Source organism: Gadus chalcogrammus, chromosome 13 (genome assembly GCF_026213295.1).
Source record: "Gadus chalcogrammus isolate NIFS_2021 chromosome 13, NIFS_Gcha_1.0, whole genome shotgun sequence".
NCBI lineage: Eukaryota > Metazoa > Chordata > Actinopteri > Gadiformes > Gadidae > Gadus > Gadus chalcogrammus.
This window is the reverse complement of record NC_079424.1, coordinates 3,489,592-3,506,939: the sequence shown is the minus strand read 5'-3', so window position 1 is coordinate 3,506,939 and position 17,348 is coordinate 3,489,592. Positions and strand designations below refer to the sequence as shown.

The 17,348-nt window shown below is 47.3% G+C and overlaps 2 protein-coding genes across 2 annotated transcripts in view; one reads left to right on the top strand and one right to left on the bottom strand.

Annotated features, from left to right (window-relative positions):
- LOC130402274 (lysosomal protective protein-like) overlaps positions 1-5,954 on the top strand; it is a 6,408-nt gene extending 454 nt beyond the window's left edge. Inside the window, exons 2-15 of the mRNA XM_056606419.1 lie at positions 3-27; positions 344-368; positions 764-875; positions 1,110-1,160; positions 1,241-1,327; positions 1,715-1,870; positions 2,137-2,313; positions 3,070-3,161; positions 3,253-3,331; positions 3,586-3,734; positions 4,146-4,221; positions 4,339-4,428; positions 5,507-5,608; positions 5,724-5,954. Coding sequence (XP_056462394.1) covers positions 3-27; positions 344-368; positions 764-875; positions 1,110-1,160; positions 1,241-1,327; positions 1,715-1,870; positions 2,137-2,313; positions 3,070-3,161; positions 3,253-3,331; positions 3,586-3,734; positions 4,146-4,221; positions 4,339-4,428; positions 5,507-5,608; positions 5,724-5,807 — 1,305 coding nt within the window. The 3' untranslated portion in view covers positions 5,808-5,954. The remainder of the gene's footprint in view (positions 1-2; positions 28-343; positions 369-763; positions 876-1,109; positions 1,161-1,240; positions 1,328-1,714; positions 1,871-2,136; positions 2,314-3,069; positions 3,162-3,252; positions 3,332-3,585; positions 3,735-4,145; positions 4,222-4,338; positions 4,429-5,506; positions 5,609-5,723) is intronic.
- Positions 5,955-6,656: 702 nt separating this feature from the next.
- Positions 6,657-14,725, bottom strand: LOC130401663 (phospholipid transfer protein-like). Its single transcript, XM_056605577.1, has 16 exons — positions 14,348-14,725; positions 13,749-13,867; positions 13,359-13,458; positions 12,832-12,960; positions 12,496-12,651; positions 12,090-12,153; positions 11,917-11,980; positions 11,656-11,747; positions 11,035-11,211; positions 10,495-10,554; positions 10,217-10,381; positions 9,788-9,855; positions 9,383-9,425; positions 8,888-8,951; positions 8,509-8,585; positions 6,657-7,073 (listed from the first exon to the last, which is right to left on the bottom strand). Exons 2-16 carry the CDS (start codon positions 13,858-13,860, stop codon positions 6,978-6,980), a joined length of 1,467 nt encoding a protein of 488 aa, XP_056461552.1. The 5' UTR covers positions 13,861-13,867; positions 14,348-14,725; the 3' UTR covers positions 6,657-6,977.
- Positions 14,726-17,348: the final 2,623 nt, after the last annotated feature.

Below are 17,348 nucleotides of genomic sequence, written 5' to 3'. Positions count from 1 at the left end.
AGGAGATCATAAACACCTGCACTACTGGTCAGTACTGACTCCTGACTGTAGGAGATCAAAACACCTGCACTACTGGTCAGTACTGACGCCTGACTGTAGGAGATCATAAACACCTGCACTACTGGTCAGTACTGACGCCTGACTGTAGGAGATCATAAACACCTGCACTACTGGTCAGTACTGACTCCTGACTGTAGGAGATCATAACACCTGCACTACTGGTCAGTACTGACTCCTGACTGTAGGAGATCATAAACACCTGCACTACTGGTCAGTACTGACGCCTGACTGTAGGAGATCATAAACACCTGCACTACTGGTCAGTACTGACTCCTGACTGTAGGAGATCATAAACACCTGCACTACTGGTCAGTACTGACTCCTGACTGTAGGAGAACAGACACGCGCACCACCCCCTGCAATACTAGTCAGTACTCTGACACCTGACTAGTCTCTTCTCTCTCACCAACACACACACACCACATACCCCACCACGACAGCAACATGCGTGCACGCACACACCTCCGCTTTTCAGAGTTCTGAGCAGAATGTAAGGGGGGGGCTTACACTGTATGTATGTAAGGGGCCCTTACACTGTGTGTGTGTGTGTGTGTGTGTGTGTGTGTGTGTGTGTGTGTGTGTGTGTGTGTGTGTGTGTGTGTGTGTGTGTGTGTGTGTGTGTGTGTGTGTGTGTGTGTGTGTGTGTGTGTGTGTGTGTGTGTGTGTGTGTGTCTCTTAAACATCCTCTGTCTGTGTGCTCCAGGTTCGTGGAGTCCCAGTTGAACCCCGCCAAAGACCCGGTGGTTCTGTGGCTGAACGGGGGCCCCGGCTGCAGCTCTCTGGACGGGATGCTGACCGAACACGGGCCCTTCCTGGTGAGTCCCTGTGCTGCCTCCTAGCTCCCTACTGCCTCCTAGAAACCTCCTAGCTCCCTGCTGCCTCCTAGCTCCTTCCTAGCTTCCTATTAGTGAGATGCTCCCTGGAGCTAATCCCTCTCAGTGGACCTCAGACCAGTGGACCTAAAGACCAGTGTAGCCTCAGACCACTGGACCTCTAGACCAGTGATCCTCAGACCAGTATACCAGGAGTAATGTGGTTGTTTCTTTCAGATCCAGGATGATGGCGTGTCCCTGGAGTACAACCCCTACTCCTGGAATAAAGTGAGTTGACCTTTGACACCTCTTTGACCTCTATGATGACCTCTCCCATGCAAAGAGTTTGACTGAGCTTTGTCCTTTAGATTTCCAACATGCTGTACTTGGAGTCACCAGCAGGGGTCGGCTTTTCTTATTCCGAAGATAAAAACTACATCACCAACGACACAGAGGTACGTTTCCTCTTCCTGTTCTGAAGGAAGTGGAAAATCCCTGGCCTTGTCAAAACATTAGATCAAATGACTACAACGCTTATACACCAGGATATTTATCTACTCAATGTGATAAATAGTCTGCTCTGGGCCATCACTGGGCTTGGGAATCTTTGAGAATCTCACTATTAAGATTAAGATTCATGCGTACACGATTAGATTCAAAATCAGTTCTTGATTTCAAGGTAGTATTTTAGACCAGTACCTCTTGAAGCCCATGGCCAGTACGCAGATGTGTATGTGTTGCGTCACTTGCTGCGCCACAGCAAGGCTCCAGAGGGATCGGGGTGGTGATCCGGGCTCCAGGTGTGTTCGGCAGGGTCTCAGGTCTCCATCTTGTCCTCCCAGGTGTCCATGAACAACTACCTGGCCTTGAAGCAGTTCTTCAAGCTCTTCCCCGAGTACAGCAAGAACCAGCTGTTCCTGACGGGAGAGAGCTACGCAGGGATCTACATCCCCACCCTGGCGGAGAGGGTGATGGAGGACCCCGCGTTCAACCTCCAGGTACCGCCTCTCTGCCGCTCTGGGATGTTATGATGGAAATGTTATGATGTGGTGTGGTGGAGATGTTATGGTGTGGTGGAAATGTATTATGTGTGGATGTGATTTTATGATAGACGATGGCACGTGGTGGCCTTGGTAACGATCCCGTCTTGCTCATGGTTGCCTCTCGGTTGTCATAGCTCCTCGCAGTTGTCATGGCGCCTTGCTGTTGTCATGGCGCCTCGCGGCTCCCGTTGTGTGTAGGTTGATGTTCGGTCTCTTCCCAGGGTATCGCCGTTGGCAACGGGATGGCCAGCTACGAGCTGAACGACAACTCCCTGGTGTACTTTGCGTACTACCACGGTCTCCTAGGCAACCAGCTCTGGGCCCAACTGCAGACTTTCTGCTGTAGTAAGGGAAAATGTGACTTCTACAACAACCACAACGTCAACTGCTCCAAGAACGTACGTCCTCACGAGAAACTACCGTGTTCCCCTACCTACGTCTTTCTTTATTGTGTACGGGGAATGGGTTAACCTAGCGATTGTGAGTGTTCGGCCCTTGTTATCTCTGACGGTACATCCTTACTGTACCGACAGAGATATATTGTTGTTTCTCTATCTTCTGACAAATGTACCTATTGTAAGTCGCTTTGGATATAAGCGTCTGCTAAATGCCCTAAATATAAATGTAAATGTCCTCACTAGTATTGTGTACTAGGGCTTTGACTTTTGCCCAAAAATCATATTCAAAGTTTGTTTTTTTATTAATGTTAATATTCAAATATTTATTAATAATATTTTGACCATTAAATGCCTTCAGTAAGACCTGGATTGGGCTTCGCAAGGTTTGTTTACTGGCTTTGCTATGGTTACCGGTCTTGCGTGTTCCAACGGTTTATTAGGTTTCTAATAAATCGCTGTCTAATCAATACTTCATTCACTGCCTCTTCCGTGGTCATTACAATATTATGAATAGACTGCGTCGGGTTCTCCGACGTCTCTCCCTCTTGGCCTGCCCATAACGGGTTTGAATATTAAGGGCTGCCTAATATTCGTTCGCATTTTGATTTATTTTTTGATATTCGAAAAACGAAGTTCGGAGTCAAAGCCCTAGTGTGTACTTTGCTTGTTGGGAATTGCTGCTCTGCGTGGCCTCTAACTCTGGAGTGTCCCCCCCTCCCTCCGTCCTCTGGGGCTTCGGCATCTGGCGCGTTGCAGCTGGAGGAGGTGCAGACCATCGTGTACGGCTCAGGCCTGAACATGTACAACCTGTACGCCCCCTGTCCGGGGGGCGTTGGCCAGAGGTTGGGGTGAGTCCAGACCCGCTGAACAGACCCGGTCCTGTGGTTGGGAGGGTTGGTCGGTTTGGTTGACTGACCCTGGTTGTGGATGTGGTTCCAGGATGGATGGCGGTAGTCTGGTACTCAGAGACCTGGGGAACAGCTTCACCAGACACCCCGCGACACAGCGGTTGAACCAGGTGGGTCCTAGTTTGGGTTATGGTATCGATATTAGGTTATGGTTTGGGGATAGGTATGGGGTTACTGTCAGCGATTAGTTATTGGTTATGTAATGGTTTAGGGTTATGGTAGAGGGTAGGGTATCAGATAAGGTTAGGTATTGTGTTTTGGTTTGGGGATATGGTCAGGGGACCGGGTTATTGATAAGGGTTAGGAATGGGGTTATAGCTAGGTATTGGGTTATGGTTTGTGTCGATGAAGGACTTGTTTCCAGAAGCTGCGTGGTGTAGCGTCTCTCTTCAAGAATGTCCGGCTGGACCCACCCTGCACCAACTCCACCCCCTCCACCCTCTACCTCAACAACGTCTACGTCAGGGCGGCTCTGCACATCAGTCCTGCCGCACTGCCCTGGGTCATCTGCAGGTAACACACCTGGGCCACGTCCTGGAGACTGGGGAGCCCCGCCCATTCTGCCGGAGATTTGAGTTCGCCCCGCAGTAGGGTTTGGAGAAGAGCAATACATTTCTTTCTAGTTCCGATACGATTTTGCGGGAGCCAATCACCAAGGTGGCTTTTCCCCCTGGTGTGCTATTGGCTGGTTTAACACAATGACGACAGGGAAGCGACGGCAAGCAGCCAATTGCGTACAGAGTCATTTGAACTAGGCCCGTTGATCACGCCTCTTCTGCTGGAGAAAATGACAGCAGCTTCCCCCTCTGGCAATAGCCAGGCTAGTAGCCCTGGGCTAGGTGCTAGCTGGGTAGCATGCTAGCTATCCCAACCTGACGCTAAGACGACCCTCATAACGGACTGCTTCTGTCTTCTTTATTAAAGCTCGGAGGTGAACCTCAACTATGGGCGTGTATACGTCGAAGTCAGTAAGCAGTACCTGAAGCTACTGGGAGCCCTGGTAGGTATTGCTGGCACTGGTCCAGCCTCACGATCAAGCGTTCAGAACTCACTGAGCTGGTTTAGGTGAGGCACCTTGCTCCTGTGTGTAACTTGTGTCCTGGCTTGTGCTCCCCAGGTATATCGTGTCCTGGTGTACAACGGTGACGTCGACATGGCCTGTAACTTCATGGGAGACGAGTGGTTCGTGGAGTCGCTGCAGCAGAAGGTACAGTTTGAATAGCCGCAGATTTAAGGCTTTCACATCAGGAAGTGTAAGGCTGTTAAATCAGAAAGTGTAAGGCCTTGAAATCAGGAGGTCTAAGGCCTTTAAATCAGGAAGTGGAAGGCCTCCAATATGAAGCATTATAGAGACAATATTCGGAGGCATGGAGCTTTAAAATCAGGATGCATCGGTATGAGTAAAGCTTTAAAGGAGACATATTATGGTGTTTTCCCAACAAGTAAACTTAGTATTTGAGTTCCAGAAAACATGTTTTTGAAGCTGTTTGCTGGAAATAGCTTTTAGGAAAAAAAATCTTGCCTACCGCTATTCCCCTCTGTTTCAGTCCCTTCAGAATGCGTTTCTGTTGTCTGTAGCTTGAATGCAAATGAGCTGCTGCCCATTGACCAATGAGCTGTCAGACTGAACCACAGTATGGGGGAGAAGGGATTGTTGCTGTTTGCGGACTCCCGGAGCTCTATATATCTATATAATATAATAATGGGGGTAGCTCGTCAGCAGTCCGGCAGCTCGGCTCCGGGAGTACAGTCCGGCAGCTCAGCTCCGGGAGAACGGACTGCCGCCGAAGCGGCGGCAGTCCGGAGGAGGAGAAATGGAGGAGAAAGGGATTGTACTGGTCCACAAAATCGTAGCTATGCTCTGATTGGAGGGGAGTGGGGAAGTGGGAGGTAATATTCAACTGTGCCCCCTTCCTACGTAGGAGGGGGCGCCGAAACGGACTCGCTCGTTTGGTATCTGTAGGCGGGGTACTTTCAGAAATGCATCTCACTCAAAAAAATCATGTACATACTTTTTTCCAAGTTTGTATGCGAGTGGGAGCACCAGAGACCCTAAACAACACCCCAAATCCCAGGAGAAGTGTTGTTTTCATAATATGTCCCCTATAATATCATGAGGTGTATAGCTTTAAAATAATGTATAAATCATTAGGAATACAAGTTTGAAATCCTAAGGTTTGTTCAACATCAGACGGTATAGATGGTGATACAACAGGTATAGATGGTGGTGCATCAGGTATAGTGGTCTCACCCCCCCCCCCCCCCCCATCCTACACCCCCTTCAGGTGGAGGTACAGCGGAGGACCTGGACCTACCAGGACAAGGAGGGGCTGCAGGTGGGCGGTTTCGTTAAGGAGTTCAGCAACCTCGCCTTCCTCACCGTCAAGGTAAAGGCCTCCACTCCCGGTGGCTAAGCGCTAAGCTAGCAGTGGTAGGGGCATTAGGTTAGCTCACCATAACCCTAGCTAACTGGACTCTGTTGTGTTCTCTTATTCTTTGCAGGGCTCGGGTCACATGGTCCCTGCTGATAAGCCTGCGGCTGCCTACACCATGTTCTCCCGCTTCCTACTGAGACAACCCTTCTGACCGGACCTAGGGGCCGGACGTGACCACAAACTGATCAATACACTGCATGAAATGAGGCGATCACTGACACTGAATGTCTCCCAAGCTCCGATTGTCTTCCTGTTTCTTGTTTTCTGTATATGTCAATTAAAAAAATTACGAAAATAAGTTGCTGTGAATTATCTTCTTCTACCTCGATTTTGTCTGGTGGGGTTACTACAACCCTATCTCCAGCTTGTAGTCACCCTGGTGGGGTTACTACAACCCTAACTTCAGCTTGTAGTCACACTGGTGGAGTTACTACAACCCTAACTCCAGCTTGTAGTCACCCTGGTGGGGTTACTACAACCCTAACTCCAGCTTGTAGTCACACTGGTGGAGTTACTACAACCCTAACTCCAGCTTGTAGTCGCACTGGTGGGGTTACTACAACCCTAACTCGCTGAGAGCGCTGGTGGAGTTACTACAACCCTAACTCCAGATTGTAGTCACCCTGGTGGAGTTACTACAACCCTAACTCCAGCTTGTAGTCACACTGGTGGGGTTACTACAACCCTAACTCCAGCTTGTAGTCACGCTGGTGGGGTTACTACAACCCTAACTCCAGCTTGTAGTCACCCTGGTGGAGTTACTACAACCCTAACTCCAGCTTGTAGTCACCCTGGTGGGGTTACTACAACCCTAACTCCAGCTTGTAGTCACCCTGGTGGGGTTACTACAACCCTAACTCCAGCTTGTAGTCACACTGGTGGGGTTACTACAACCCTAACTCCAGCTTGTAGTCACACTGGTGGGGTTACTACAACCCTAATTAAAGGCAGTTTATGGATTCTAACACGACGCTGCACACTGCGTTTTATTCAACACGTTTTTTATTGTACTAGTTTGTGTGTGATGTGTGTAACTTATGCAATGTATATAACTTATGACCCATCCGGGCTTTGCTGGGTCGTGGGGGTCTAGGTCTGGTCTGTGCTAGGTCCAGGTCCAGGTCTGGGCTCTTCTGGGTCGTGGGGTCCAGGTCCGGTCTCTGTGCTGGGGTCATAGGGGGGGGGTCTGGGCTCTTCTGGGTCAATGGGTCTAGGTCCGGTCCAGGTCTACTGGTCTTGGGGGTTCACGTCCTAGCTCTGCTGGGTCAGTAGGTCCAGGTCCTGGGTTGTGGAGGTCCAGGTCTTGTCGGTCTTTGGGGGTTCACAGCGTCTCCTCGCTCCCAGGACGGATGCTGCCCTCGATCATGTCCCTCAGCCCCCGGCTGAAGTGGAGGTTGGCTCCTATCACGATGTACCCCTGAGGAGAGAGGAGGAGGAGGTGAGGAGCAGACTGAGAGGAGGAGGAGGAGCAGACTGAGAGGAGGAGGTGGTGAGGAGCAGACTGAGAGGAGGAGGCGGTGAGGAGGAGGAGGTGGTGAGGAGCAGACTGAGAGGAGGAGGAGGAGGCGGTGAGGAGGAGGAGGTGGTGAGGAGCAGACTGAGAGGAGGAGGAGCAGACTGAGAGGAGGAGGAGGAGGTGAGGAGCAGACTGAGAGGAGGAGGAGGTGGTGAGGAGGAGACTGAGAGGAGGAGGAGCAGACTGAGAGGAGGAGGAGCAGACTGAGAGGAGGAGGAGGAGCAGACTGAGAGGAGGAGGAGGAGGTGAGGAGCAGACTGAGAGGAGGAGGAGCAGACTGAGAGGAGGAGGAGCAGACTGAGAGGAGGAGGAGCAGACTGAGAGGAGGAGGAGGAGGTGAGGAGCAGACTGAGAGGAGGAGGAGGTGGTGAGGAGGAGACTGAGAGGAGGAGGAGCAGACTGAGAGGAGGAGGAGCAGACTGAGAGGAGGAGGAGGAGCAGACTGAGAGGAGGAGGAGGAGGAGCAGACTGAGAGGAGGAGGAGGAGGTGGTGAGGAGCAGACTGAGAGGAGGAGGAGGAGGAGGTGGTGAGGAGCAGACATAGAGGAGGAGGAGCAGACTGAGAGGAGGAGGAGGAGGAGGTGGTGAGGAGCAGACATAGAGGAGGAGGAGCAGACTGAGAGGAGGAGGAGGAGGTGGTGAGGAGCAGACATAGAGGAGGAGGAGCAGACTGAGAGGAGGAGGAGGAGGTGGTGAGGAGGAGACTGAGAGGAGGAGACTGAGAGGAGGAGGAGGAGGTGGTGAGGAGGAGACTGAGAGGTGGAGGAGGTGGTGAGGAGGAGACTGAGAGGAGGAGGAGGAGCAGACTGAGGGACCTGAGACTGTGAGAGGTAATAGAGACCTGAGGAGGAGGAAATACTCTCCTCATATTGGCATCCAACCCCTAAGTATTAGTAGTCGAATATAGTTTATCGTGTATACTAAAATATAACGGTGTATAGAATAATATATTTTAGCAATGTGTTTTGTATACAGTAGTATTAATGTTATGTCTAGAGTAGTATTGTAGTATAAGTGTTATAATGTATCCAGTAGTATTGTAGTATTAGTGTTATAATGTACACACTAGTATTGTAGTGATATCCCAATGTGGGATAGTGGTTAGTGAGGTCCCCCCTTCACTGTAGGCGTCTTTGAGTGTTATTAATTATTATTACTCTTCATGTTTAACCTCTGTTTTTCTTCTATTCCTAGTCTTTTTTACATAGTTTTGAATGATGACTATATGCTCTGTAAGGTGACCTTGGGTGTCTTGAAAGGCGCCTCTAAATTAAATGTATTATTATTATTATATAATGTATAGTTTGTAATGTATATATAGGATTGTAGTACTCACGTTGTGATACTCCACCACCTCCTCCACAAAGTCCATGCCATCAGCCAGGGGGATCCGAACCCCTCTTTTAGTCCAGTCTACACACACACACACACACACACACACACACACACACACACACACACACACACACACACACACACACACACACACACACACACACACACACACACACACACACACACACAGGCGCGCACACACACACACACACACACACACACACACACACACACACACACACACACACACACACACACACACACACACACACACACAGGCGCGCGCACACACACACGTGTTCAGAGAGATGCACAACATTTAATATTCATATTCTAACTTGTATTATTAATGTTAGTATGAGAATAATTATTAAACTGACTGTTGATGAGAGGAACCATGGAGATCTGGAGCATCGTCTTCAGAGGACCCTGGAGGGGGATCAACTGCACACACACACACACACACACACACACAGACACAGACACACACAGACACACAGACAGACACACAGACACACAGACACAGACACACAGACACAGACACACACACACACACGCACAGACACACACACAGACACACACAGACACACACACACACACAGACACACACACACAGACACACACAGACAGACAGACAGACAGACAGACAGACAGACAGACAGACAGACAGACAGACAGACAGACAGACAGAGAGAGAGACACACACACACACACAGACACAGACACACACGCAGGCAAACATACATGCAGGCACACATACACACAAACATTTGATTAAATACTGGTAGACAGACAGATTGTGAGAGGCAGAGAGACAGACAGAGAGAGAAAGGCAGAGAGACAGACAGACAGAGAGGGAGGAAGGCGGGTCTTACGGCAATGGATTCCAGGGCCGACTGATTGGAGAAGATTTTAAATCTGGAAGAAAATAAAGAACCTTGAGAATCACACACTTTACCTGTCTCACACACTCACCTGTCTCCCCCTCCCTGTCCGCGTCCCATCCAACCTGTCCCTGTCTCACCCCACCTTTCCCACCCCGACTTGTCCCGGTCCCACCCCACCCATCTCACCCCACCTGTCTCACCCCCCACCTCTCCCTGACTTACCCCAACCTGTCCCTGTCTCACCCCCAACCTGACCCTGTCTCACCAAACCAGTCTCCCTTGACCACTAACCCCTGCTGTCTCATCCCACATGTCTCACCCCCCCTGTCTCTGTCTCACCCCTGTCCCCCCTGTGTGTGCGTGTGTGAGTTTGTTTGTGTGTGCGTTGTGTACCTGCGGAGGTCGGCTTGGACAGACAACCGTTTTCCCTTCATGGAGACTTTGGCGTTGAACTTAGCTTCCTGCAGGCAAAGGAGTAGGTTCAAACACACACACAGACACACAGACACACACGCACACACACACACACACACACACACACACACACACACACACACACACACACACACACACACAGATTCACTCCATCTCAGACTCACCCACACAGACGTGTGTGTGTGTGTGTTGATGTATAATGTGGGTTTGTGTGTTTGTGTTGATGTATAATGTGTATGTGTGTGTTTGTTCATGTATATAATGTTTGAGTGTGTGTGTGTGTGTGTTGATGTATAATGTGTGTGTTTGTGTGTGTATGTTGCTGTATAATGTGTATGTGTGTGTGTGTTTATGTGCCTGCGTCTGTCTGTGTGTGTGTGTGTCTACCATAGTCATGCTGGTGAGCTGAACAGGAGGCTTCCCGGGCGGCAGCACCATCACATTGACGATGGCTGTCACGGCAACGGTTGCCCCGGAGGTCCTGATGGAGGTCTTTGGAGGCGCCGTGACCTCCAGTTGGAGCGACAGAGGAGCTTCCATAAGAGCTGGATTCTGAGGAACACACCTTCATCATCATCAAAATCAAAATCATCATCACCAGCTTCATCATCAAAATCATCGTCTCCCCCCTTATCATCCTCATCACTGGTAATGTGTCTACTCACCAGCATCATGATGGTTCCAAAGAAGGTGGTCCTGAGCATCATCAGCATGTCTTTAGACATCTGGTGGAAGAAGAGCCAGCATCAGCCGGAGGTCCTAAACATCTGCTCTACAGCAGGAGGCCAGACCATCACCCGGGGGGTCTTGACGTAAAGGTCCCTCCTACATGGAACCATGCATCTTCTGGGGGTCCCGATGTACGGATCTACTCTACACCAGGAGACCATCATCTGGTGGTCCGAAACATCTCTACAGGTAACCATCGCCTGGAGGTGTTAAACATCTGCTCTACAGTAGGAGACCATTTCAATCCCATTTCTACCCCTTCCCCTTACCCCTCCCCCTTATTTTGAAGGGGTAAGGGGAAGGGGTAAGGGGAAGGGGTAAGGGGAAGGGGTAAGGCCCAATCCCATCCCCTTACCCCTTACCCCTTCCCCTAACCCTTTCAAAACAAGGGGAAGAGGTAAGGGGAAGGGGTAAGGGGTAGAAATGGGATTGGGCCTTATTCTACCTGGAGTAAAGACAATGACAGGTTTCCTCACCCTGTCATGGGCGATGTGCATCTGGAAGATCCCTGCTTTGTAGTAGGAGAACATGCCGCTGTCGAAGAAGAACTCTGACAGCGCCAGGTACACCATGCGGTCGTTCTCCTGGATCATCGGCGCCACAGCCGTGTTCTCCAGGCTCACGTTCTGATTGGCCAGCTCGTAGAACATCCCCTGAAACCACCGCCGTGACATCATCAGCGGCACCAAGCACAAAGAAATCGAACACAATAGAGAAGATTAGAGCACAGTAGAGCAGAATAGATGAGAATAGAACAGGATAGAATAGAGCAGAATAGTACATAACAGAATAGATGAGAATAGAACAGGATAGAATAGAGTAGAATAGAGCAGAATAGAACAAAACAGAATAGATGAGAATAGAACGAAGTAGAACAGGATGCAATAGAGCAGAATAGAAAAGAACAGAATAGACGAGAATAGAACAGGATAGAATAGAGCAGAATAGAACAAAACAGAATAAATGAGAATAGACCGAAATACAACAGTATAGAATAGCGTCTAAGCGTTTTAGAGTACCATATTAAGCGCTATATAAATTTCATTTATTATTATTATTTATTAATAGAGCGGAACAGAGCCGGACGGGCTGCTCACCCTGAAGTGCATGTCCATGCCCCTGGAGGTGAAGACGGGGTCACTGAGGAGGGAGTAGTCGATGCCAACGTAGTAGTCCACCTCGCTCCTCACTGTCAACACAAACGTCATGACAGGCTCCTCCCACTAGAGATGGCCCCTCCCACCCGGGGAGGGGCCCATCTCTATGCCCCTCCCACCCAGACGTTAATACGCTCCCTGAAATCTGAGTGAAATGTGATATTAAAGTAATATAATTACGTATATTGATTGATTGTTTACCTGGAATCGTGGACAACATGGTGTTGATGTGACCAAAGGCAGCATCGTTTAGAGCAGGACAGATCTAGAGAGACAGACAGACAGACAGACAGACAGACATACAGACAGAAAGACAGGGCTATAGCTAGGATTCACTGACTCCTTCATTGATGAATGGATTAATGATGTCAGACCTGGTTGTTCAGCAGGTAGCGCATCCCAGTGGTGATGAAGGAGGCCAGGAAGTCGTACACCCTCCTGGAAACGTAACATCAGTCAGAAGCTAACCTTTGGGGATTTCGACTGCGATTATGATTGGAGTTTGGTTTCTCGTTTGTAGTTTATTTAACATGAGGTTAGCTTGTAGTTTATTTAACATGACGCCAGACTGTAGTTTATTTAACATGACGCCAGACTGTAGTTTATTTAACATGACGCTAGGTTGTAGTTTATTCAACATGACGCCAGACTGTAGTTTATTGACCATGGTGCTAGGTTGTAGTTGATTGAACCTCTAGATGGTGCTAAGTTGTAGTTTATCATAATCTACGACAGACAGACAGACAGACAGACAGACAGACAGACAGATCCTTCACTGACCCCAGCGTGCCACTGAACTCGGCTCTCATCTTGGCGATGTTAGCATCACAGGTGATGTTGCTGATCTTCAGCCGACCCAGGTCGTCTCGGACAAACCTCAGCGCCGTGTGGATGTCGACGCCTTCGGCCGAGGCGTTGATCGTTCCTTTGTCGAAACTGACAGAAGATCAACGTGTAACAACGTACCATGAACCGTAAATATAGAAACAGTAAGTGGAGTAGGGTTGGTGTGGTAGAGTAGGTGGAGGTGTGGTAGAGAATGTGCTGGTGTGGCAGATTAGGTGGTGCTGTGGTAAAGTAGGTAACGTGGTAACGTGGTATTCGAAGCCAGCTCACAAGAACCAGTAGAGGATCTGTCTCTTGAAGCTCAGGGTGATGGAGGAGTCCTTCACTTGGAACAGGAGACCCAACTCTGGCTGGAAGAGGAGCTCGGCCTGCGTCATGTTGAGCTCCATGACCTTGATGCTGCCCGGAGGAGCCAGACGTTAGACACCGGTCTCAAAGAACATCTGCATGTCTGCTGTTGTGTTTGGTGTAACGTTAAATATAAAGTACTGCAGCACTATCGTATATCGTTCCTACTCAGTGATGGTGTAGGGTTAGAGAGTACGATTGCAATATATTGTACCTTATATATTTCCTCTTTTGTGATGGTGTAGTGTGAGATACAAAGTACTATAGAAGTACAAGTTCTCCAGTAATGTATGTATAATGTATATCCATTAATATTTTACTATGTTATGGTGTGGTGTGAAATACAAAGTACTGAGGAAGTAGAATTACTGCAGTAATTGGCACTTTGGGATGGAGTAGTGGGAGATAAAAAGTACTAGAGAAGTAGAAGTACTACTGTAATATATTACTCTGTGATGGTGTACTGGAACCGTCCCTCCTTCCCTTTCATCTCGGGCATCGAGATGTTACTCAGCTCCTCTTCCACAAACTTCTGCGTCTCGTACTTTACTAAAACATCACAAATACTTAGTATTAAATACTACGTACTTCACGAAAATATCCCAAATATTTTTGTATTATATGCTACGTACTTCACTTGGACATCACAAATATTTTGTATCAATACTACGTACTCACACACATTATGTACTTAAATACAACGTACTTCCCTAAAACATCACAAATACTATGAACGTCCCGAAAAACCCAAGTTACGATAGCATAATGTTACATTCCGTCATCATAAGTCCTCCTCTCTGTTTATGTTGTGTTGCCACGGTGACAGCGGTACATCTTACACATCTCCAGCCCTTTATCGGTGATGCGGATTCTGACTCCTGCTGGCTCTGGCCTGTTGCATGTTACCATGGTAACCAAGAGAAGAAGGGGGGACCACAGGAAGAGAACCATCCTGAACCTAGGAAACACACACACACACACACACACACACACACACACACACACACACACACACACACACACACCATCAGGACAAGCTGTTCACTTTTCTAATCCCCTCTGACACACAAACCACAGGGTGCGTGTGTGTGTGTGTGTGTGGGTTTTTTTTTTTTTTTTTGTGTGGGTGAGACAAACGTTTCTTGGAATTCAACCTCTGCACACAAACTCCCACTATATACACACACAAATACACACACACAAACACACAAAAACAAACTTCCCACTGTATACACTTACACACACTATATATACAAACAAAGTATATAGTATGCAGCACTTTCACAGATACATTATGCAAACATAGATGCATAGATTTTATTCGACGAGTGTGAATGTGTATGTCTGTGTAGGTTAGTGTGTGCATCGGTGTGTGTGTGTGTGTGTGTGTGTGTGTTTGTGTGTGTGTGTGTGTGTGTGTGTGTGCGCTACACTGTACCTTTTGGACCATCCACTGCTATTCCAGTCTGTATTTTATTCAAGTCTCTTTCTCCCTCTGTATGTGTTTTTGTCTTTCCCTCTCTCTCTCTTTGTCCCTCTCTCTCTCCCTCCCTCTTTCTCTCTCTCCCTATCTCTCTCTTTGCTCTCTCGCTGTGTGTCTCTGTCTCTCTCCCTCTTCCTCTCTGTATGTCTCTCTCTCTCTCTGTGTCTCTGTCTGTGTCTCGCCCTCTCTCTGTGGGTCTCTGTCTCTCGGTCAGGGGTTTTACAGCTCTCTCTCTCTCTCTCTCTCTCTCTCTCTTTCTCTCTCTGTGTTTCTGTCTCTCTCCCTCTTCCTCTCTGTATGTCTCTCTCTCTCTCTGTGCGTCTGTGTCTGTGTCTCGCCCTCTCTCTGTGGGTCTCTGTCTCTCGGTCAGGGGTTTTATAGGTGGAGGGCAGCAGTAGGAGGGGCAACATTCCCCTTTCTTCTTACTGAGAAATCGCACACTCTCAAGTGTGTGTGTGTCTGTGTGTGTGTGTGTGTGTGTGTGTGTGTGTGTGTGTGTGTGTGTGTGTGTGTGTGTGTGTGTGTGTGTGTGTGTGTGTGTGTGTGTGTGTGTGTGTGTGTGTGAATCCTAACAGAATTGACCCTCCTCCTCCTCCTGTGTTTGAAGAGGAGGAGGGAGTCTGGCTCCAGTTCTCTTCACTTTGTTGTTTGAGCTTGACTGGTCTCTGAGGAATTCACTGTCCAAGCCTCCTGGACCCCCTACCCCTCTAATACATGTTCTATAACATCTAACCCTAACCCCTCTAATGCATGTTCTATAACATCTAACCCTAACCACTCTAATACATGTTCTATAACATCTAACCCTAACCCCTCTAATACATGTTCTATAACATCTAACCCTAACCACTCTAATACATGTTCTATAACATCTAACCCTAACCCCTCTAATACATGTTCTATAACATCTAACCCTAACCACTCTAATACATGTTCTATAACATCTAACCCTAACCCCTCTAATGAATGTTCTATAACATCTAACCCTAACCCCTCTAATGCATGTTCTATAACATCTAACCCTAACCCCTCTAATAAATGTTCTAACATTTAACCCTATCACCTCTAATACATGTTCTTTAAATACTATATAACCCTTAAAACTCCAAAACATGTTCTATATTATAACATCTAACCGTAACAACCCTTATACCTGTATCATTGTATAACATTTAACCCTAACCACTCTTAAACATGCTCTATATTATAACATCTAACCTCTGTAACCCTAACCCTTAAGTCTAATCATTAACTGCAATACTCTTATACATGTTCTAAAGTACAGTATTTAACTTTATTACAAACAGGTTATGGAGTATAATATCTTACTTTAATACTAAATCTTAATATCAAACTTCAATACTATAATACATTTTATACAGTATACCATCTTGCTTGAACACACTAATATATGTTCTATAGTATAACAACTTACTTTATAACTCTCATACACGTTGGTATAATACATATTCAAATTCATGTTCTATAGTTTATCATCTAACTTTAAAACTCAAACACATGTTAGTTTGATGTCTAACTTTAATACTGTTATACATGCTATTTAGTATAACATCGAACCTGAATGCTCATATACATGTTATATAAAATAATATCCAACTTGAATTCTCTAATTCGGGTTATATAGTTAAATATCTAGCTTTAATACTCTAATACACGTTTGAATAATATCTCACTATAATACGGTAATACATATTATACATATTATAGTATGATATGTAACTTCAATATCCAAATCCATTTTATTACACGTTCTATGTTAGAATAACTAACTTTAATACACGTTCTAAGTTTAGAATGTCTAACTTTAATACACGTTCTAAGTTTAGAATGTCTAACTTTAATACACGTTCTAAGTTTAGAATGTCTAACTTTAATACACGTTCTATGTTAGAATGTCCTTAATACAGGTTCTATGTAATGTGTAACCATAATACAAGGTCTGGGTTAGAATGTCCCTCACCATGTAAAGAGTTCTTGAGTGGGTCACAGGGCTGAGCTCTAGATTACAGGGACCTCAAGGGATTCTCAACTCTGTATCACAGAGAAGGATTCTACCACATGAAACTGGGGGTTTGGGGTTGTGCGTGTGTGAACATTTCACTTTGAAACAACGTCTGTGTGTGAGTGTGAGTGTGAGTGAGAGAGAGAGAGAGAGAGAGAGAGAGAGAGAGAGAGAGAGAGAGAGAGAGAGAGAGAGAGAGAGAGAGAGAGAGAGAGAGAGAGAGAGAGAGAGAGAGAGAGAGAGAGAGAGAGAGAGAGAGAGAGAGAGGGGATTAGTCATCACCCCATTTCCCTCCAGTAGGACTCTTCTAACTGGGTAAAAACAATTAGGTAAACTAGTTAAGACTGATATTTTAACACTTAGTTAACACTTGTTATTTATATATTCTTCAGTAAATATAGAATGATGGATTATTATTCCAGAAATTCACTTTGTGCATTCCATAATGTTTTTGGTTCTATTTGTGTTTGCTAAATAAACACACTGGGAGCAGTAGCTCTGCTGACTCTTTCTTTCCACTGAACAAGGCCTTGCTATCAAAACTGTGTCTTGATGACAATCAAGCTGCATAACCTAAAGTCAAATGTCGGGGCCAACTGCACTGGCATCCTCCGTGCCCCGCTGCAAATGGCGGCCTGGTCGCTCCACGTCTCTACCAAACACAGAGAAATAGTTGCGCGTGCGCAGTGCTGTCGCCTCGGTGCCCTGTACAAGATGTCTGAGCAGGCGGGAGGAGAGGGAGGAGGACCGACGGTACCAGCAGAGCCCGCAACAATCCACTACACATCAACTACATAACCCCGCAAGGTAAGAGACAGCCGCGCCGCGGAGCCGCCACTGGATAACACTCGTGTGTATGACGGATGTTTTGCGCTTCGGGTGATCGCAGCGGAGGTTGCCGGGCCGCCGTTCCGTAAATAAAGAGATAAACAG